Genomic DNA, 23,164 nt, shown 5'->3' on the forward strand with positions numbered 1-23,164 from the left:
CATGAGGCTGTGCCCTAAAGTAGGGAATATGTCTTAAGGGTTAATTTTGTTATAAGCACTGGACTTAAGATGCCAAAATTGAGACAGTTACTTTACATATAACAGAGTAGAATCTGGTCTTTTCTGAGCCCAAACAGCTAGCTAAATATTAATATAACCCTTGATAAATCTTTTTGAAAGAAAAAAAACATTATTTGACAACCAATGATTTTGACTTAAACTTGATAACTATTGATTTCATGCACCACAGAAATTTATTATTAACATAAAACAATTTTATGTTTTACCCATGACTTAAATTTGATAAAGCTCAAGCAAACTATCCCAACATACTTCAGCCTGAAAATTTTTTTTTTTTATCACTGTAGCCAATATCCTATTTAAGTTCCTTTCTTGTCTCCTTTTTCTCTTTATTTTTTCTCTCTTTTGCTTTCTTTTTTTTTTTTTTCTCTCTTATGATAAACCTTTTTAGCTTCCTTAATTATGTCTGTCAAAGCTAGATCTTGTAAACCCTCCAGATGTTGTAATTTCTTTTTAATGTCTGGAGCGGACTGCCTTATCTATGTCATTGTTATCGCTGCCTGTTGACCCGGAGAAGTAAGGCCAAAAGGAGTATATCTCCGGGAAGCCTCCATCAAGCATTCTAAAAAAATAGAGGGAGGTTACCTTAGCCAGATTTGCGGGGCGGCGAGCAGCCCCCCTGAGACCTGCCATCAGAGCCTGGCAGTAGACTGTCAGTTGCTCCCTACCTTCTGCCGTATTGTAGTCCCAGGTGGGGCGGGTAGTCGGGAAACTGCCATTTATTATGGCAGGGTCGGTGGTGGGATCTCTTGTAGGCCCTGGAACGAGTTTGCGGGCACTTTCAGTGATCCTGCCTCGCTCCTCAGTGGTGAACAAAACCTGTAGGAGCTGCTGACAATCATCCCAGGTGGGCTGGTGGGTGAAGAGCACAGTTTCTAACAGATTAGTCAGTCCCCTAGGATTCTCAGAGAAGGGAGCATTCTGAGAACGCCAGTTGTACAGGTCACTGGTGGCAAAAGGCCAATAGTGAAAGGGCTGATTCCCATCCGCATCAATGGGTCCAGCAGGGCGGAGCGGTAGAGCCACTGTCTGGTCAGGGACTTGTGGGGTAGCTGCCCTCCGGCTCCGTGTAGCCTGAGCTGGTCCCTGTGGATTTGGAGGCAGGCTGGCTGGGGCTGGGGCCTCTAATGGAGGTTGGGGAGGATTAGGGTTGGGAGGAGGTACATAGGGGGGAGGGAAGATGTCGATTTCCTCGTTTCCTCCTGTGAGGATGGGGGCCGTCACCTCTGCAGTGGGTTTGGTATCTCTTTTAGGGGAGGCGGCCAGCACCTGTGAAGAAAGGGGTAGGGGAGGAAGGAAGGGCTTTATCCAAGGAAGAGGTTCTTCTATCAAATTTCTCCAGGTCGCAATATAAGGAATTTGGTCAGGGTGTCCACTCCTAGGACAAAAAACAATTTTTTCAACTTCTAATATGGTATTCAGGTGAAAAGTTCCCTCTGGTGGCCATCCTACATTAAAGGTGGGCCACTCAGAGGTACAGAGTGTGATCCATTTGCCTTTTTTAACAGCTATTCCGTTCTCTCAGGCGACACTTTTGACATCCTTCCAGTGTGCCTGACAGAGTCCTAGAGGAGAAGAAGGTGTCTGTCCCATGTTATAAACGTCCAGGAAAAAGCGTCCGTAGGATCAGGGTGAACGTAACACACAGACATACAAGTACAACACAAACACAGAGGGCCCAATAGAGAGTTATGCGCACTTCAGAGCTAAATTCAAATCCGTGATGGCCAAACGAGTCTGTGTCCTTAAGAGACAGCTCAACAATACCAAACACGATACAAATGGGAGCTGGTCTCCCCAAATCCGTGATGGCCAAACGAGTCTGTGTCCTTAAGGGACAGCTCAACAATACCAAACACGATACAAATGGGAGCTGGTCTCCCCAAATCCGTGATGGCCAAACGAGTCTGTGTCCTTAAGGGATGGCTCAACAATACCAAACACGGTACAAATGGGAGCTGGTCTCCTCAGTAGGTTGGCTCTGTCCTCCAGGACAGGGTTCCTACTCAAATGAGGGGGCAAGACGTCTCAAGCCTCCTCCAGGTCTGCCCTTACGGTGCGTCCACCAGGGACATAAGACCTGTCCAAAATTACAGGACTACAAATGCCATGAATGCGGCTTGCCAGCAAACTGAAAGTAAAAGGGAAGAAAAAGAAAAGGAAAAGGAGCGCTCAGTTACTCACCCGGCCGGTCAGAGAAGAAACCTTCGGGGTCTTGGGTTCGTTGGGGGTCTCTAGGGATCACGGGCGAGCCCCCAAGATGTTGTGCCACGACCCCTGACCAGGAGCCAGGACCCCCGGTCACCCAGGAGTCACCTAGAGGACCGCCACAGAAGCCAAGACACTCGAATGTAAAAGCAACAGGTTTTTTTTAATGTCAAGCTTAAGCAGGGACTCAATCCACACAGACCGACGCAGCGGGAGTGGGAGAGAGCTCCGACCTTCTAAAAGTAGGGGTTTATAAAGGAAAAAGAGTGGGAAGGGGGCAAAAGGGTTACATCACATAGCATCTTTTAAAATGATTGGTTCCAAGAAGGCGCGCGCGCGAACATTTCTAGTTACTCATCTCTGGTCAGCAGACTGCTTGCAGATCCTATCTTTTGCAAGGGGCCGGAGGCCCCCAGAGCTAAGTATTTCTGGAATGTCCTGTTGAGCAAGCGAGCATGAGTTTCAGAAGCAAAGGTCGGCACTTTAATCAGTTAGTTCCTTATCTGAGCCGAGCCCGGGATCCTCCTTTGTTCACAATGGTTTGTCCTACAATGGCAGTGTCATTGTTTAATTAGTTACGTGTTATTTCTTTCTGGTCTCTCAGTAACCTGTTCTTTTGTATAGCTAATACACGCTATTAAAAAAAATAAAGACTAGAAACTCATGTCCTGTTGAGTTTAAGAAAACTGTTAAACTGTTGAGTTTAAGAAAAGATCAGATTTGAAGTAAAAGAAATTAATATACTAGTAATTACTATTCAATATCATACTGTTCAAAAATAACTATAAAAAGGCATAATTATAAAATGCCAAGCAATATCTATAACAAATATATAAAATGGCATGTATCCTTTTTTTTTTTTTTTTTTTTTAATGTGTGTGTGGAGAGGAGGGAAGAGGTGGTTTCACTTTGTAACTTGGGCTACTCCTTAACTGAAGTTCTTCCTGCATTAGTTTCCTTAGTGCTGGGAATGTATGCTCATATGTCACCACACCCAACTCAGGAATCTGTCCTTTCATTAAAATAGAAGAAAAGCCTGGCATGATGGCAAATGCCTTTAATCCCAGCACTTGGGAGGCAGAGGTAGGAGGATACCTGTGTTCCAGGCCACCCTGAGACTACACAGTGAATTCCAGGTCAGCTTGGGCTAGAGGGAGACCATGCCTCAAAAACCAAGACAAAGAAGAAGAAAGTTGCTAGAGGAAGGGAACTTTTTAAAGTAGTCATTTTTATAGGTATTAAACTTTATCTGGCATACTGAAGTCATTATATATACAGGGCAGAGTCAGGGCTTTTATATTAGTACTTATTCTTCATTTAATTTTAAAGTGCAACTTCAGTTGAATACTAAAATGGAAAAATACCAAGTAGAGAGCACATTATGACTCAAGTCCTTCACTCATTCACTATATGTAAAATGCCAACAGTAAATGTTATTCCCTGGCACCTTAAAGAGCTAGGTCTAACACGCTGGTATGATACTCATCACCCTCATGCGTCACCATGGTAATTTCACTGTCTGTCTTAATTTGGATCAAAGTCTACTAGTTTTACCTGGTCCCTTTCATCTGTCTCTTATTTCCTCTTAGAAAGGAGTTTTTCCATTAAAGAGAGTTCATCAGGAGAGAAGAAGCTTTCCTAAAACTTGATGATTGGGTGTGTCTCATCATATTACCATTTCATTGCTTTCATTGACCACATTTTTTTATGTTTTATTTATTTGAGAGAGAAAGAGAGAGGGAGAGAATGGTTGTATCAGGGCCTCCAGCCACTGCAAATGAACTCAGATGCATGTGCCACCTTGTGCATCTGGCTTATATAGGTACTGGGGAATTGCACTTGCTTCCAAGGCTTTTGTAAGTGCCTTAACAGCTAAGCCATCACCCCACCCCTTGACCACATTTTTATATCTCCATGCATCAGGCAGCTGATCCTTCTGCTCAACACAGTGATAATATCTTCTGGCACCCATCCTGGTTCTTGGTCTCCTTCACCATGTCATGTTATCTTCTGGCCATCTTTCATGCCTTTGTTAGTATTGTAACATGGGTGCTAAGGGTCCAGGAAAGTTCTTGCACCCCAAACCCTAGGTATGTTTCTAATTTTAGTCAAAGAGTTGTATTAAAAAAAAGAAAACTGAGAGGGCTGGAGAGATGGATTAATAGTTAAGGCATTTGCCTATGAACTCAAAGGACCCAGTTTAATTCCCCAGGACCCATATAAGCCAGATGCACAAGGGGCACATGCAGTTGGAGTTTGTTTGCAGTGGCTAGAGGCCCTGGCATGCCCATTCTCTCTCTGTCTGTCTCTTATCTCTCTGTGCTTGCAAATAAATAAATAAAAATTACTAAAAGAAAGAAAGAAACCCGAGAAGGATAATTATTAAATTATTATATTTATTAAGGGAAATACAGAGCCAAGGAAAGGCACCCACATGGCTAGAGATTCCACATGGAAGGCATGGAAAGAAAGAGAAAAGAAAGTTCAAGGAACTCTGCCATGTGAGGAGCTGGAGGGGATAAAGGAAAGTAAGGGATAGGGGACCCTCCGGGCTAGGCCTGGGCCTGGGCAAAGCCAGCCCAAGCCCAGCCTAGGGAAACTCACTCACAACTGGAAGTTCCCAAGTGATCTGAGAGCCCGCCCTCATCTTGCTAAGGTATTTATAACCTTAGGGTGGTGGGCTGTCTTCTTGTTCAGGTGAACCAGAGGGCCAGCTGATTGGTTAGGGGTAGGGGCTGTCTCAGGAAGAGTTAGCCCTGGCACCAAGTTCCAAGGGCTGAACTTGACCAACCACAATGGTTAAACCCTATGAAAGATCTTCCTCCCAGGAGGAGGCCTGTTGTTTGTAGGTCTAGGGGAACTAAGCAAGAGATAAGAAGTTAGATTATCTTGTATATCTAGCAAGTGCAAATTTTCCTGCCCTTTTTACCTTCAGGGGTAACTCTACTCCCCCCCCCCACCTCTTAGTATGAGCTTTGGAAATCTTATAAACTATCTGCCCTATATCTATCTTCAGGACTGATCCATTCTCCATGGCCCTGGCACTCTCTGCACACAGACAAATTGCTGAGCCATTGCTGATCCAAACTACTGAATCCTTTATCATTATTATTATTATTATTATTATTATTATTATTATTATTATGCTAAGGTCACCTCAAGCACTAATTCATAACCATCTCAGTAAGAAGCATCCCCTTCCACTTTGGTGAATCCCAGACACTTCAAGATCACCAGCATGGTTTCCAAGTGGCAGAGCGCAGATTCAAACCTGGAGTCAGTGCATCTGGAAATCCAACCCTTTATCCACTACACCCTGTACTATATTTCCCATAGAACTGTGAGTTGAATCTCCCTCCATACGATGCTTTCTGACTATGTTCTTAGCCTGTCAACTAAAAATGAATGATCCAACTCTACCTTCTAGAAGTAAGGGCTGAAAATATAAAGACACAAAGAACTGCTCTCAGATTCCATTCCTTATCTGCTAACTTTGAACAATTAGGGTTCTCACTTGTTAAAATGAGTACAAAACCACCTCTCTTTAAGGACTGCTGGACTAAGAAAAGTTTACAAACCACAGAGTCTTTTGCTTTCCTGCCTTGAAGTTCTGTAACCACCTCCTTATTCTTTAAGGCCTGTCCCAGAGCTCAGCCCCTCCAAGAAACCTCCTGGGTCCTGAATTTTCTAGGTACTTTCTGCAACTCACTTTAACTCCACAGAAAGCACATCTAATACTCAAGTGTTTGTCTTTCCTCAGCCAACCCACTACTCTTTGGGGAAAGCTTCCATTAGGGGCAAATCCCAAGTTCTCAGCTGGTTTCATCTGGCTAGAACCCCTGAGCAACAGGTTGGGCCCCCTTCCCCCAGAGCCACTGTGCTCACTAGCCTCAATGCACAGGGCCTTGACTTCACTCTCCTTGATGAGCTCACAGCACCTCAGCTGCTCGATCTGTCAGGTCCAGGTTGCTGATCTCCACTGTGCCCCCTCCCCCAAAACAATCAGCAAACACCAAAACAACATGCACAAAACTGGCAGAAACAACAAGGACCTAGGCAGAACTCAGATCTTGTTGCCTACCTTTTGGCTGGAATCCAGATCTGCCTTCAACACACTTTAAGGCTGGACCCCAGTATCTGCCCCCAGTGACACACACCTCTTCCAGCTATGAGGCTGGAGACAAGCTTTAATAAAATACCTTAGTCTATGGGGGATATACATTCAAACTACCACACCAGGCTTGAGTTTAAGGTCATCAATTACACAACACTTATTTTCTCACAGTCTTAAAGAAGATCACAGGCTAGTGAGAACAAAGTACAAAATTAACAATTTTTCTAAACTTGGTTTTTTTGTTTTTTTTTTTTTTTGGTTTTTCGAGGTAGGGTCTCACTCTGGTCCAGGCTGACCTGGAATTCACTATGTAGTCTCAGGGTGGCCTCAAACTCTCGGCGCTCCATCTACCTCTGCCTTCCAAGTACTGGTATTAAAGGCGTGTGCCACCATGCCCAGCTAAACTTGGTTAATTTTTAACTTAGCACACAGAGTACCATGTTTTCTTATGGTAGTTTATACTAGTTTTTGTTAGATTGTCCTCTATCTCCCTGTCTCCCCATCTCCCCTGTAGCCCTTATTCCACTTTTACATCACATGTTACCCTCCTCACACCCTTTCTCTTGAAGCCTCTTTTTTCCTCTTTCATGGTCGCCTTCCTAGTTTTCTGGCCTCTACATATACTCACACATAAATGTACATATATAAAAATTAGGAGCCACATGAGACAAAACATGTTGTGTTTATCTTTCTTAGCCTAGGTACCTTACTTATATAATATTTTCCTGATCTATCCATTTTCTTGCAATTATAATATGATCGTTCTCTATGGATGAATAATTTAGTTTGTACATGTGCTATATTTCATTATTCATTGTTGATGCAAATCTATGCTGATTCTATTTCCTTGCTGTTATGAATAGAGCAGCAATAGGTATGGATGTGTACATTTTTCTGTGGTAGAAGGTAGAGCCCTTTAAGTGTATGGCTAGAAGTGATACATCTTGGTCATATGTTGGTGGGAGTGGAAACTAGCAGCTACTATGGAAATCAGTGTGGAAGTTTCACAAAAATAATAAATGAATAGAAATAGAACTACCATGGGAAGTTTAAGTTCAAGTGATAGCTGAGGTCTGGAAATTTAGCTATAAATTATAAAGTATATTTGTAATAGATTATCTTGAAGTTATCCTATCAAATTACCAGCTTTTTATGCTAAGTAAAATATAATTTCTTGCCACAACTAAGATATTTTCCTTTTATTAATTTTTTTCTAGTGTCTAAAAAGCACGGCAAGCTCATTACTTTCTTACGAACATTCATGAAGTCACGTCCAACAAAGCAGAAGCTAAAGCAGAGAGGGATCCTGAAAGAGAGAGTATTTGGCTGTGATCTCGGAGAGCACCTTCTTAATTCTGGATTTGAAGGTAAAAATAAGTTGTGTAAAGTTATTTTAGCAGTTCCTGACTTCTCTGCATTGGTTTTACATGACAGGCTACAGAGTAGATGAGCTTCAGTTTAGTTCCGTGGCTGGTTCAGACTCTGCTCAGCTCTGTGTAGAGTTGAGGAGGCTTTGGAAGCACTGAGCACCACAGGTGATTGTGATCCAGGTAGGAAGAACATGGCATGCACACATCACTGTTACTTTATTGGCCAGCTTCCTTATCATGTCCTATAGTATTTAATTTATTTGTGGAAAAAAATAATTTTAGTTTTGAGACTATTAAACACTAAAACTGGCCTCTTTACTTTTATGCATAAAATTTTATATTACTTTTTCCATAATTAAATTCTGAAATCAAGGAGCAAAGGAAAAAGAGGAGTCTTCTTTTGGTCTTCTAAAATAGACCTTTCTCCTCCCATCTGCCTTAGAGATGCTGGAATAATGAGAAATTGTCTGCTGATGTTGGTAAGCACCAGAGATAAGATGGTGTGTCAGATTCTGAATTCTGATGGGAAAGAACCATTAGTAGAAGCCATTGGTGAATACCTTTAATATCAAATCTCAATGAAAGCCTTACAGATTGCTTAAAAAGCAACTAGTAGAGGGGCTGGAGAAATGGCTTAGGGGTTAAGGCACTTGCCTGTGAAGCCTAAAGATCCAGATTCAATTCTCCAGAACCTATGTAAGGCAGACACCTAAAGGGATGTATGCACACAAGGTGGTGCACATGTCTGGAGTTTGACTACAGTGGCTAGAGGCCCTGGTGTACCTAAGTTCTCTGCCCCCCCCCCTTTCCCTAAGAAAGAACAACATTAGACTTGTATGAATACAGACTATACTGTGTTTCATCAGAGGTAGACCAAATGCTATTTAAAGCAAATATTTTTCCTAAATTAGTGTCAGCTTAATATAGTTTCCTAAAACATAGAAAGGCAACAAAAAGCCTGAGGATTATTTCTGTTGTAAAAATACTCATGGGAAAAACAAATATTGAAAATACAATGGAGCACATGAGACAGAAATCAGACAGGATTGGAGATATTTAGTTCTACCATATGTTAAAGCAGTATTCAAAGCAAAAGTCAGTTTTGTGCTGAGTTGAAACAGTGTGCAGATGTTAAGTATTCCTAGGCATAAGAATCCAAAGCATGACTTTAGAGTCATGTTATAAGGAGAGGTTTTTATGATAATATATATTTAGAAAGAAAAAAGTAGCCTAAGATAGCCAGATTTTCATCACTTGACAAGATATTTGAGAAAAACAAAGGAGGCTAACAGTTCCAGAGATTTTAAGTCATGCTGGGTGGCTCTGTTGCTTTGAACTTGTTATGAGGCAGAACAGCATCGTAGGGAGCCAGTAATGAAACAGAATTACTCACATAATGGTGACCTAGAAGTAAAAGAGGGAGGCACGAAGGACCAGGGACAAAATATTTCATTTAAAAGCATGCCCACAGTGATTTACTTCTTCTATTCAAGCCCCACATCCTTACAGGCAATTTAGTTCTCTTGTGCTCCAATCACTTTTTAATATGACCACCAGCTGGAGACCAACCTTTCAACACATGAGCATTGAGGGGAAACTTCACATGCAAACAACTATGAGAGTGAGTGAGTGAGTGTGTGTGTGTGTGTGTGTGTGTGTATGTAAAACATTAATGCCTACTTTATGACATTGAGCCCTTCCCCAAGCATAAGAAAATTAGCTGCTTGTATGAATTGATTTTGTTTTAAGGCAAAGTAGCATCATTGGCTTAAATATATTCTAGTACAAGGGTACATATAGAGCTCAGTAATAGTCTCTGTTTAGCTTGCTCCAGACCTTGAGTTAAATTCCCATCAACAACAAAAAAAAAAAATCCCCTAAACAGAAAGACTAGGGTAATAATTAACTATGTGTTTTTGGTGAAGCTGGTATAAACTAACCTACTGTGCTGATGATTATCTAAGGGATGAAGAGATTATTGCTCAACGGTTAAGGCACTTGTCTGCAAAGCCTGACAACCTGAGTAAAGCCAGATGCACATGTATCTGGAGTTTTCTTTTTGCAGTGGCTCCAGGCCCTGGCATGCCCATTCTCTCTGTCTGCCTCTCTTATTTCTCTCTGCTGGCAAATTTATATATATATTTATTTATTTATATATATATATATGTATATATAATGTATTTATATATATAAATACATATATATGTGTGTATATATATATATATATCCATGCCATATAATATGTATGTAATTCTTTTGTTTGTTTGTTGTTTTTTGAGGCCAGATCTCTGTTTACCCTGGTTGATCTGCAACTCAATATGTAGACCAAGCTGGCCTGGAACTCATGCATGATTCTCTTGTTTCTGCCTCCCCTTCCAAGTGCTACGATTACAGGCACATGTCTGGCTACATACATAATTCTTGATAATGATATGATTACTAATGCTACTAGTTGATACTTTAAAAAATTATATTAGCATTTTAATCATAATATCATTTTATACAATAATGTGTTTGTTTCTGTATATAATTTTCATATATTATATATATATGCTATACTTTTGTTATTATTTTGGAACATATCATTTTTTTTGGCAGCACAGTGAATGGCCTTTATTTTTGCCATTTATACAAAACTGAAGTTTAGGTTTATATTAAAAAATTATCACTGGCAGTTTTGAGCATTCTATAATGCTGACTGATTCCATTTTGCTGATACAAGGCTGTTATTCCATGCTGAAATAGCAAGATTTGTCTCAAGAGGGCCAATCATCAACCATCTGGCACACTGCTCAGGACCTTTTGGGACTGTGTCTTCTTCCATCTCTTCACCATCATCACTGGGCCCTGATCTGCACTCTCGGCCAGGTATCTGACCAGACTGCAGCAATCCCTTCAGCCTCTCCACTTCTGCCAGCGTTGAAGCATTGGCTATAGCATTCTTGATTGCTTCTGCGTCCCCTGGAGATGGTCCACCTTTCTTTTTGTCAGTTGGCAAACCAGCACCTGGATTAAAAGTTTTGCTTCTCCTGGCAATATCCTTTGCAAGCTGTGCACCCTGTTTGCCCTTGAACATTTTCTCTGCTTCCTGGCGCTCCTTTAGTTCATATCATTTTTATTTATTATGGTTATATGCCATACTCTGCCAGCAGCAGCCTCCTACATCTCATATTTATTATGTCTCTTGACTGGGATATTTTTTTTCTTGTGCTTGGCTCAATCACATGGGTTTTTCGTCATGACCTCTAATTGTACAAAAGCCACTGGTAATGTTTCCAGTCAGAAGCCACATGGTTGACTGGAAATATGACAGTGATGAAGGACTGTGAAATGGGAGGTCAATGATGATTATTTCTCACCAATCAGAGAGGTTCCAATCCACTACTGCCATGATTCAGAAGAACAAGAAGAAAATGATGGAAACTATTAAAGGATCTGGTTGAGTAAAGACAATGAGACTAACAAAAACTTAACCAGGTTCTGTCAAATAGAGTACCACATTGGACACCAGATGCAGAAGTACATCCCCAAAGTAGGCTTTTGTAATATTGGAAAGAAAGCTTAGATTCCCCCACCCCAGAGTGGTGTTGAAGTTGTACAGCTCTGAGTGGTTTAAGTGACTCAAAATTTATTACTCACTATATAATGTGAAAGTACATAATGCACCAGAGCGAGCTAATGTGTATCTGGCTGAAGGACTTTGAACTGATTGTAGAGGGAAACTGCTTTCCAGAAAAGATCTTTATGGAGAAAACCTGCCTGTTCTGAAAACACATGCCCATTTAGCAGCTTTCAATTGTGAAAAGACTGATAATGCCAGGTATCAAGATCTTTAAGGACAGGACAACTATCATGCATGGCTACAAATGAAACAATGTTGACTTGGCTCAGTGAACCCACGGCCTTCTTGCATGTCTTTGAGCACACACTGGCAGCATGCCACAAAGTCAGCCAGTCAGGAGGACCCAGTTCCTCATACAGTGTGCCTTCCAAGTTTCTCTACTAGCAAAATAGAGAAGTGCTATTGGAGAATTGTTCACTCACTATGCAAGACATTGCTTGTTGATAATGCTTCAACCATTTGTCCCTTCCTCCTTCCTTCCTTTACTTTTTCATATTGTCTTTTATTGATAATCTCCATGCCAATTGCAAAGTGGTGGTTTCCCATTCAAACACAAGCTCATGATTCAACCGATGTATTAAGTAAGAACTTACAACAGCCTTTAGGATCTGCAACTGAGGCAGACCTATGCTTAGGCTATCACAGCATTGCGAAGGACTGATAATAGTTCTAATCAACAATACAAAATTGATGCAGAACATTATGTGGGCATGGTGGCTTAGTGGCATGTATAATGGCATCTGGAAGATACGCAAGAGGGTCAGTTTGCTTAAGGATTTGCAGAGGATGATGATGTTGGGGAATCAGCAAGGCTAAAGTGGAGATGCCAACTGCTTTTCCCTGGGTTTGGATAGGGCAGGGCTGAGGAACTGGTGAATGAGGAGTTAGTGGAACTGAATCAGAAATATCCAGTTGAAGAAGAAGCAAGAGTAAAAGAAACTACAGAAGCAAAAGTAAGGGCTATTGAACAGCTTTTGCACACCTCAGCTAGCTCTGTGAAAGTTTCTGATCCTGTGGTCTATTATCTGCCTACCAATAAGTATAGTTTAGTAGAAAAATAAACCAAGACCATCACCTTGTACACTCAGAAACAGAGGCAACTCTTCAGAAACAGCCTCCACAGTTACTCAGAAGGATTCCAAAGGCATTGTCACCATAGGTGACAGCACCCTCAGTGATGCTGCTCCTGAGACCTTCCAGTGGGACAAGATGGGACTGTGGAGACAGTTATACTGAGGGTCTTGACCCTGTGTCAGGCTGAGCTCACATGTATGTCTTCAATTTTTCATGTCAGTGAATTTATTATGGTGAATATGATGAATAAATAGTAGATTCATTTTGATTTATATATAAAGGGTCATGATTTAGCATTGGGCCAGATTAGAAGCAATATATGGGAGTTAGAAGCATACTTTATTTATTTTTATTTTTTAAACTTCTTTTAAATATTTTATTTGTTTACTTACTTTTTTGAAAACAGAGAGAGATAGAAGAGAGACAGAGGGAATGGGCATGCCAAGGCCTCCAGCCACTGCAAACAGACTTCAGATGTATGTGCTTTGTGCATCTGGCTTTACATGGGTCCTGTGGAACAGAACTATAGTTGCTAGGCTGTACAAGCAAGTACCTTAACCTGTAAGCCATTTCTCCAGCCCTTCATTTTATGTTATAAATGCTTATATACTCTTTTAACCCCTCATAACCATTCCAGTTTTCCTGGGGACCCTCTTCAATTGGGCTATAGTATTCACTGTGTGGTCATGAAGGCCTCAGTCAGTCTCTGTGGGGAAAAGGGTGGGGCAACCATAACTCAGGGTACTCCTTCCCACTCCATGGCTCTTACATTATTATTATTATTTTTTTTTTTTTTTTGCCCTCTCTTCCCCAATGTTCCCTGAGCCATGGCAGGTCTGTTAGCAGTCTGATTTAGTGTTGAGTTCTCTGTAGCTTCTAGATCTCTGTTTTGATGGGTTTGGTTGATACAGCACCTGTCGCCTGTGGCCCTGGAGCTGGTTGTCAGGATTGCAGTGACAATAGTGCGTGTGCTGCCACTTCCTCTGCAGTTTCTTCTGGGCGGATGAGGTAAAGGTAGCCCATCTCATAGTGGACAGTCAGATTATCTTTTCTTGTCATTTTGATGAATCTGGCATCACCTTCATTTTTCTCTATCATCTTCATTTTTATAGAAAAAGGGTGAATTGCATGGAATCTTTTTTCTTCTTCATTTGGTTTCTTTCACATGGTTCCTATTCTGCCAACTTAACCAGAAGCCCCTGTCTTCATTTTTAAGAAGAAAGATTAAAAGTTCAATAAATAATTTTAAAAATAGTAAAAAGCTTAGACATAAAGAAAGAAAATATTTTATACAGCCGTACAATGTGATTTTAGCAAAGTAGTATAAAGTCAAAAAAGATTTTTCGAAGTTTACAAAATAAGGAGTTACAGTTGCCTATTAGTTAATTAAAACAAAATATTTTTATAAATCCTGTATGGTATAGCCTGTGTGGTTATAAAGACTATCACCATATCAACACCATACTATGCCTTTACATGCCCTCCCCACTCACTGACCCACCCAGAGCGGCCTCAGTCATGAAAACCCCATTCATGGTATGTGCCCTCTGTAGCTATGCTAAATTTTGTTTAGTATAACATATTTTCTCTACCATTTCTTTGTTTTATCTGCTTAAGGATACAGATATTTTGCCACTAGTCTATAATTGTCTCCATTTTAGTCCCAAAATAGAACAGTACAAAGCTGCATAGGTCTGTAGCCTTGGATCATTGGGCCATACCACACAACCTAGATGTAGAATAGGCCACACCCGCTAGGTTAAGTAAACTCTGTATTATTGACACATGAACCTCTCTCTGGGTGCATGTTGAGTGCCCCTGTCATGTCTTTTTCACCAGATTTTTCAGAGAGAGAGGCTCATGTTAGAATAATATTTTGCTAAGTGACTCAATCTTTGAATTGTATTCCTAGTGAATAATCACCTTTATAGAGAGATGATCCTATTACACTTTCTAAAGTTTTGGATACCTTCTTGTTAAAGCAATGACTAACCTGATCTATTTCTACTGCACAGTGCTATAAGAAATCATGTAGGAACCTGTCAGGCCAATTTTCATTTACTCTTTATTTGTAGTTCCTGGTACTAGGGCTCACTCAAGATGATTTTTCAAAGCTTCAGCTATTACAGTAGTCATAACTAAGTTAACTAAAGATTGCAACCCAGTTACTTATGCAACTGAACTGCTGACAGTTTGTTTTTTTGTGCAAAGAATTTACTGATTTGTCATTTACATAGTCATCCTTAATTGTAGAGTCAGTTTTTGTTACAGTTTTTAAAATTTTTCTGCATTGTACAGCCTTGCTTTGCAGAGATCATTAATATGGGCAAGGCTTTGCTATATGTTTCTGCCATGTTCCTTAGCTTTCAAACCTCATCCAGCAGTTTTAGTTGGACTATAGGAGGTTTGAGTGTGTTTCTTTTTCTAGTAAGAATGATTGGTGAAGACAGATGCTGTTGGTACTGAGGAGTGGTGTCATTTGCTGCTAGATACCTGACTGTGTGGTTTTGGCCTTTTGGAGCTTATTTTTTCAAGAGGAATGTGGAAGGATTTGAAACCTTAGCCTGAGAGATGCCTTGAAGTGCTGTAAGTACAGCTTGGTGGACTATTCTGATCAATGTTGAAATATCTGGATGTGTGTTAAGAACTATGAACTGTGAGATTTGGCTTATGAGGGTGAAAAGGAGCTTTGTCTGCACTGGGCTAGAAGAAGTTTATCTGAGAGGCTTACTGTTATGCCTGTGTCCTGAGAAGTTGTGCAAGGTTGTTTTGCATAGAAACAGACTGGTGTGAGCAGAGGGATATGGCACAGAAAAAAAATGAAATCTTTGGATGAAACTGCTGCCCTGTTCAGCTGCAATTGAGAGATTACAACCATTGAGATTGGTCCAGTTGACCTGCACTGGGGCAACTGGAAGAATGTAGACTCTTTTGTAAGGGCCTGTGGGCTCAATGAGTGTCCTGTTCTTCAAAGTCTCCTTTATTCCTACCTGGTTTAACAAATTGGCACCCTACTTGGTATTGAAGAGTATAAGAAATGCAGGAAAGAGAGGGTCATTGAGTTTGCAACACATTCTTGTGTTTTGGAAATGGCCTTGGGCAGTGTATAGCAGGTTTGCTGAATGCCTGCAGGCAGACCCCATGGAGCCATGAGGATGAACCGTGGATTGCAATGGAGACCCAACAGAGATGCAGGGAACATGAGATGGCTGCCAAGGAGAGCTGCTGGCCCCAGATGAAGTTTTCCAGGACTGTAAGTAGTCTAGCTGGTGGGGCAGAATTAGAACTCCAGAGACTTGTTGCTGGTTAGAATTGATGGACTTGGAGACTCTTCATTGACTAGAGTTGTTGGATTTAGAACTATAGAGTTTGATGTTTGCCCTGTTTAAATCTTGTATTGGTTAAATATTTCTTTGCTATGCCCAATGCCAACTTTTGCAGTGTGAATGTGTATTCTGTGCCATTGTGGGTTTTTTTGGTTTACGTTTTGGTATTATGGCTCAGTTAAAAGACTTTGGATTATGGGATGTTTGAACATCATTGGGATTAATAAAAAACTACAGGGACTTTTAAAGTTGGACTGAATGCATTGCATTTTACATCATGGATGGTTATTAGTTTATAGGGGCCAGGGGCCGAATGTGGTGATTTGATTCAGGTGTCCCCATAAACTTAGGTGTTCTGAATGCTAGGTTCCCAGATGATGGAGATTTAGGAATTAACAGCTCCTAGACACAATGTATTGTTGGGGACAGGCTAATGGGTATTATAGCCAGTTTCCCCTTGCCAGTGTTTGGCATACTCTCCTGTTCCTGTTGTCCACCTTATGTTGGCCAGGGGGTGGTGTCTACCATGTGCTCATGCCACAGTTTTCCCCTGCCATCTTGGAGCTTCCCTTGAATCTGTACTCAGAAAATAAACTTTTTCCCCACAAGCTGCCCTTGGTTGGGTGATTTCTGCCAGCATATGAACCTGACTACAACAGGTGCCAACATATCAGTTATTTTTGGCAAATAAAAGGTATAGTTATAGCAATCATGAATTCCCTGGTTATAAAATGTAGTCAAGCAAAACAAAGTTTATAAAGGTCATTGAGGTTTGGAGAGATGTCTTAGAGGTTAAGGCACTTGCCTGCAAAGCCAAAGGATCCAGGTTTGATTCTCCAGTACCCAAATAATCCAGATGCACAAGGTGGCACATGTGTCTAGAGTTCGTTTGAAGTGGTTGAAGGTCCTAATATGCCTAATCTCTCTTTCTTTCTCTTTCTGCCTCTCTCTCAAATAAAAAAAAAAGCTTTTTGAGGTCATTGCATTTTTTTTCCAAAAGACTTGCTTTTTATTACTGCACATACTTAAAACAGAATTTCCTTAAAAGTTTGAAGTGGGATTGCTAATAGTGAAGATATTGCAATAAATAAGTAAAATGATATTTGATATAAAATGTTAATATATTGGAGCTGGCAATGTCGCTCAGTTCCTAGAGTGCTTATTTAGCATGTATGAAGTGCCAAAACTTCATAAACTCGATGTAATGGTACATGCTTGTAAACCTAGCACACAAGAGATGGAGACAGGAGGATCAGAAGACCAAGTTCATCCTTATCTGTATAAAGCATTTTAAAATAAAGGAGAAGAAACTATTGACTGCTCATATATTTGCTTTACAAGTTATTAATGACATTTAGCAAGAGTCCTTGTTTTTAGCATGGCCAGCTGATTTTTAAGGTCTTCTTTTTTTTCACTCTCCCTCAAATCTCTTAACTCTCTTTGAATTCCTTCCAATTTCTTATCTATTAGTTCTAGTATAGTGATGGCAGCATCCACACAATTATTGGTCCTTTGTTGCTTTCCTGCAGGTTCTACCAGTAGGTTGGTCAGGGTTGTATTGCTCATAGCTTCAATTTGATGTTTTGATCCTAATGACTCTTCTATATTTTGGTTAGATGCATTCATTGTAGGACTGGGTGATCGAACTGGATTTTCTGGCATTTGATTTTTCATGTTATTACTTTTGCACTGTGGTCTGCCAGTGACAGTGTGTGAGCAGTAGGTGGGTGGATCAGCCTGGGCTCAAGTGCAACAGGAATCTGAAGCAGCCTGGGGCAGTTGCCAAGCAGCCTGGGCTTTGGCTCTCACTTGCCAAAGCCGCCTAGCTACTACCTGGCAGGGGTACCAAAGTTGCCTGAATTCTCAAGTGGTAGTGTGGCAAAGCTGCCTGCATTAGATCTAGGAGGGACACTGAGGTACCAAGCACTGAGAACTCTGGCTGAGAACTCTGGGACCCGAAGCAGTCTGCGCTCCCCCACCACAGGACAATGGCAGATGGCTGGCGCAGGTAGGGGATGGAACCTGAGTGCAAGTAGGAGACACAGTCTGAGCTTGTGTGGCAGTTGCTGTGAGAATGGGCTCGCTGAATGTACAGGCAGGAGCAGTATGTGAGCAAGTGGGCGGAGCAGTCTAAACTTCCATGTGCAGGGATCAATCTGTGGGCAGCTACACTGTGGATATGGGGAGGGGTGGGCTGCCCGCTCCTTAGGGAATCAGGGATTCCCTATTATTGCCAGGATTCGCTGAGCATGGTGGCTGGAGCAATAGATGGGCAAGTGTGCAGAGCAGTCTAAGCTTCCGCATGTGGGGATAGATCAGCATGCAGCGGCAGTGGACACGAGGCTATTTGGGGGGAGGGGTGGGCTACCCACCCCCGAGGGGATCCACGATTCCCTCAAGCCCCCCCCCCTCCGTGCCCTCTCACTGACAATCTATTGGAGATTTCTGTCCCCTAAAAGCCCCAGTGTACCCTTAATGTCTTACCTTTCTTTCTCCGGGATTTTCAGCGCAGCTAGGCGGTTGCCATCTTGGTCAGAAGTTCAAGAGTCCTTGTTTTTAATCTACTATACATATATGAGGATTTTATAACTAGAGCAAAGTGGAAACAAGGCCAAATTGGCTCCTGAAATTTTCCCTTTAGATAATCATATTTTCCTAACCCAGAATATGGTGCTTATTCCAAGTAGCATTATGTTCCAGTGTTTGTGCCCAGAAACTACATACCTGAAGATAAGCTGGGCTTTTTATCTGTGGCTGAGATACCTTATTGATGCTCACAGATGAAGAATTAATAAGGTGATTGATGAGGGACTGAATAAGTAAAGAGAAGAAAAATGAAACTAAACTGGCATGGCAGAAAGAATGTAAGAACCAAAAGAAGGGCACCACTCCTTGCAATGCATCTGTCCAGACAGAAATTGGCCTTGATATCCATGACCCCGAAGTACCTAGAGATACCTGCACAAGACCCTCATAACAGGAGAAAAAGATGATGACATCAAAATAAAAGAGAGACTAACAGAGAGAGGGAGGGGATATGATGGAGAGTGGAGTGTAAAGGAAAAAGTGGAGGGGGAAGGAATTACCATGTTTTATTGTCTTTAAGTATAGAAGTTTTCAACAAAAAACTAACAAAAAGAGAGAACAAAGATTAGTTCTTATTGTAGTTTTCTACTCTTAGCAATAATTCTAGACTTAAAGATCAATTTTTAAAATTGTATCATTTTATTTATTAGATACAGTAGGAGAGATAGAAAATGGGCACACCAGGGCCTCTAGCCACTGGAAATGAACCCCAGATGTGTGCACCACGATGTGCATCTGGCTAACATGGGACCTAGGGAATTGATCCTGGGTCCTTGGGTTTCTCAGACAAGCAGCTTAACTGCTAAGCCATCTCTTCAGCCCTTAAAGATCAATTTTAATTTTAAGTTTTCTTTTTATTTTATTGTCATATAAATATTAATAATGTTAAAATAGACCAGAACTATATTTAGAATACTTGCAAATAATTATTTTTAAGTAATTTAAAAAATATTTTTGTTTGCAAACAGAGAGAGAATGAAAACATCAGAGCCTCTTGCCACTGCTATAAACTACTCCAGATGCATGTGCCACTTTGCTTTACATAGGTCTGAGGAATCAAACCCAGCCTTGCAGGCTTTGCAAGCAAGTGCACTATCTCCCCACTCAAAATTATCTTATTCTTTGATAATTTCATACATATAAATAATATAATTTAATCACATAGGCCCCCATTAGCCTCTCTTGTTCTCTTCCCACTCTCACTGATACCCTTCTTCACTTTTATACTAGTGGATATATCACTAAAGAAAATGACTTCCCTCCCCCCAAAGCCATTAAGGACAAGATTGGTGAGGATTCATGAGCTTCTCCCCAATCCATGCAGAAATGGTTGTGGCCTGGTCTTGAGTAGGCAATCACACCAGCTGAGTTCATAAGTGCAATGGCCATGTCATGTATAGATCTTGCCCTCCTGCTCTTTCATTTGTTTACCTCCATGTCTGTGGTGTTCCCTTAGCCTTGAGCAGAGCAATATAGATGTCCCACGTAGGCTGAACAGACAGTAGTCACTTACTTCCAGCACTCTGGCCAACTTTGAGACTCTGCATTACCTTCAGCCCATTGCAGACAACACACTTTTCTTCCCAAGGCTGAGAGTAGCATTAATATGTGAGGATGAACATACATACTTAGAAAGCAGTTTAACAACACATTTGTTTAGCAAAACTAGAGTAGTAGGTTACCCACTAGAGCCTGTGTCATCCCTAGCTATGAGCCTTTGACCTTATTTACTATGGCAGGCATAAATTCCTTCCTGTAGAGCAGGTCACATATTCAATCAGAAAGCAGTTGGTTACCCCCATATTGTACCAAAGGGCAGGACTTACCTGGTAGGTCAGGATTGTAATAAGCAGGGCCCATCACAGGTTGAGACCATAGATGACTTTCCCCCACCCTCCAACAGTCTAAATAGCACCTTCAGACAATGAGAACTCGCCACTTGAAAGGAGGCTTGTAGTACAGTTCCAGCTTGATTTTTCTACCTCCTCAAACCAGAGGGTGTGGTTTTTTAATAGCAAAGTCTTACTGTTCAGTTCTTGTGGTAAACTAAGATCAATGGCAATAGCCTGTGTTGTTTACAGTTACTCAAGGATCAATGTCCCACACCAGACACAGTTATTTTTACTTAATAAATAATCCATGGTTTTCAGGAGCACTATACCTACCCATTCATTCTCTTATTTTTAAATTAGTTTATAAGATAATAACTTGCCATATGGCTTTTTCATATCTCCTAACATTTGATTAACCCTCCCCACTCCTTTCTTTCACCATCTCCCCAACCCTCATCCCTAATTAACCCTTTCCATCACCATATCTCCTCCCATTACTTTGATTTTACTTGTATTCTACTATTCCTGTGCCCCTTAAGGGCTTTTCCCTGTCTCAACAGCCCTTTTTCTACCTTTCTAATCTTTACAAATATTCCATGTTAAACACAAATCTGGAAATTTGAAACTAAGATCCACATATGAGAGAGAGCATGCAGTACTTTTCTTTATGCATCTGGGTTTCCTCACCTGTTATATTTTCCAGTTCCATCCATTGTCCTGCAAATTTCAGAATCTCATTTTTCTTTATAGATGAATAAAATTCCATTGTGTATATTACCACGTTTTCATTATTCAGTCATTTGTTGAAGGACAGATAGGTTGGTTTGCATTCCCTAGCTGGTGTGAACAGAGCATCAATGAACTAGATGCACAAGGATCTCTGTAAATGATTATATAGTCTGTTGGCTTGTCCAGTACCTTTATAACTGGGTCATATAGTGGCTTAGTTATTAGCTTTTTTAAATTTATTTTTTATTAACAACTTCTATGATAGTACACAATATCCCATGGTAATACCCTCCCTCCCTGCACTTTCCCCTTTGAAACTCCATTCTCCATCATATCCCCTCCCCATCTCAATTAGTCTCTCTTTTATTTTGGAGTCATGATCCTTTACTTCCTGTTATGATGGTCTTGTGTAGGCAGTGTCAGGAACTGTGAGGTCATGGATATCCAGACCATTTTGTGTCTGGAGGAGCATGTAGTAAGGAGTCCTACCCTTCCTTTGGTTCTTACATTCTTTCTACCACCACTTCCGCAATGGACCCTGATCCTTGTAAGGTGTGATAGAGATATTGCAGTGCTGAGCACTCCTCTGTCACTTCTTTCCAGCACCCTGATGCCTTTTGAGTCATCCCATGGTCACTGCCATCTGAAAAGGGAAGCTTCTCTAATTAAAAATGAGAATAGCATTAATATATGGGTATGAACATTAAGAGAAGTGCTACTGGGCAGTTTGATGAACATAGTATATACATTTAGCCAGACAGCAGCATATATTACACTGCTAGGGTTCATGACTACCCCTGTTGTAAGTTTTCAGTATCAGGGATGTATTCCCTCCCATGGAGCAGGCCTCCAGTCCAATTAGAGGGCAGCTGGTTTCCACCACAACAGACATGCCATTATTGCACCTGTTGGCTCATGTGGCCTGGCTGGCCAAATCTAAGGCTTGCAGTATCTACTTTTGAGTATCTTTACTGGTGATTTCTCTCTTTTCCATTGAACTGCATGCAGAATGGTTTCTTCCAGCTTTCTGTCAGTCAGCTGGTCTACATGGAGGAGGTTTTCAGCTCAGGTCCAGCAGGATTTCTCAATGGCCTTGCAGCCCAAGTATGTGCAGTCTTCAGCAATAGGGTCTTATCATCTATTCCTGGTGAGAAACCAAGGGCCTCGGCAATGGCCTATAATGTTTTGGGTCATCAAGGACCACCCTGGCCAACAACTCGCTGGAAGGTATACCAACCCTGGCACTGAAAATTTTCTAGTAACATTCTATGGCTCCTGAGTGTTACATTGTTCAAAAAAGTAGGTTTCCATATGATTTATGTATATCCACTTATATTTTGACTACCCCTCCCTCCACATTTCCTTTTCTCCATCTCTTCCCCTGACCTCACTTAGGCCTTTTCACCCCCATTACTCTATTCTTCTACTTACATATATTATTTGCTGTTTGAGAAACCTCCATACTGGTTTCCATAGTTGCTACACCAGCTTCCTTTTCCTGACATCCTCTCCATAATTGGTTGTCATTTGTTTTCTTGATGGTAGCCATTCTGACAGGGGTGAGATAAAATCTCAAAATAGCTTTAGTTTGTATTTCCCTGGTGGCTAAGAATATTGAACACTTTAGATAGTTATTAGCAGTTTGTATTTTTTTGAACTGCATTCCATTTCATAGCCTACTTTCTGATTGTGTTATTCATTTTCTTTGTGTTCATCTGTTTTTTGGTTGTTGCTGTTGTTTTGTTTTTACTTCTTTGTATATTCTAGATGTTAATCCTTTGCCAGACAGCTGGCAGAAAATTTTCTCCCACTCTGTAGGCTGTCTTTTTGGTCTAAGTATGGTTTCCTTTGTTGTACCGTATGTTTTAATCTCATGAAGTTCCTTTTGTCATTTATTTGCCTTATTTCCTGGGTGACCAAAGTCCTGTTCAGAAAGTCCTGACATATGCATAGATCTTAGAATGTACTCCCTACTTTTTCCTCCTGCCAGTTGAGAATCAAGGTCTTACTTTGACGTTCTTGATCTACTTGGAGTTTTTGTGCATGGAAGAGGTAAAGGTTTGAATAACTTATGAAATCTTATCTTGGGAAGGATCAGTTGGCAGGTTTTTGCTTTTATATTCTGATTGGGTCATAGGTGCTTTTAGAACTATGATTTTCTTCTAAGACATAATATATTGTATCCTCATGCTTTTTTATGTGTTATTAAAAAAAGAAAACAT

At 40.9% G+C, this 23,164-nt stretch overlaps 1 protein-coding gene across 3 annotated transcripts in view; it reads left to right on the forward strand.

Annotated features, from left to right (window-relative positions):
• The window catches only part of Arhgap32 (Rho GTPase activating protein 32), a 340,655-nt gene that overhangs the window by 293,452 nt on the left and 24,039 nt on the right, over positions 1-23,164 (forward strand). For all 3 annotated transcript variants that reach the window (XM_045146281.1, XM_045146280.1, XM_004665482.3), the window contains one exon: positions 7,621-7,770. In XM_045146281.1, the coding sequence (XP_045002216.1) occupies positions 7,621-7,770 (150 nt within the window). The remainder of the gene's footprint in view (positions 1-7,620; positions 7,771-23,164) is intronic.

This window comes from Jaculus jaculus, chromosome 3 (genome assembly GCF_020740685.1).
Source record: "Jaculus jaculus isolate mJacJac1 chromosome 3, mJacJac1.mat.Y.cur, whole genome shotgun sequence".
NCBI lineage: Eukaryota > Metazoa > Chordata > Mammalia > Rodentia > Dipodidae > Jaculus > Jaculus jaculus.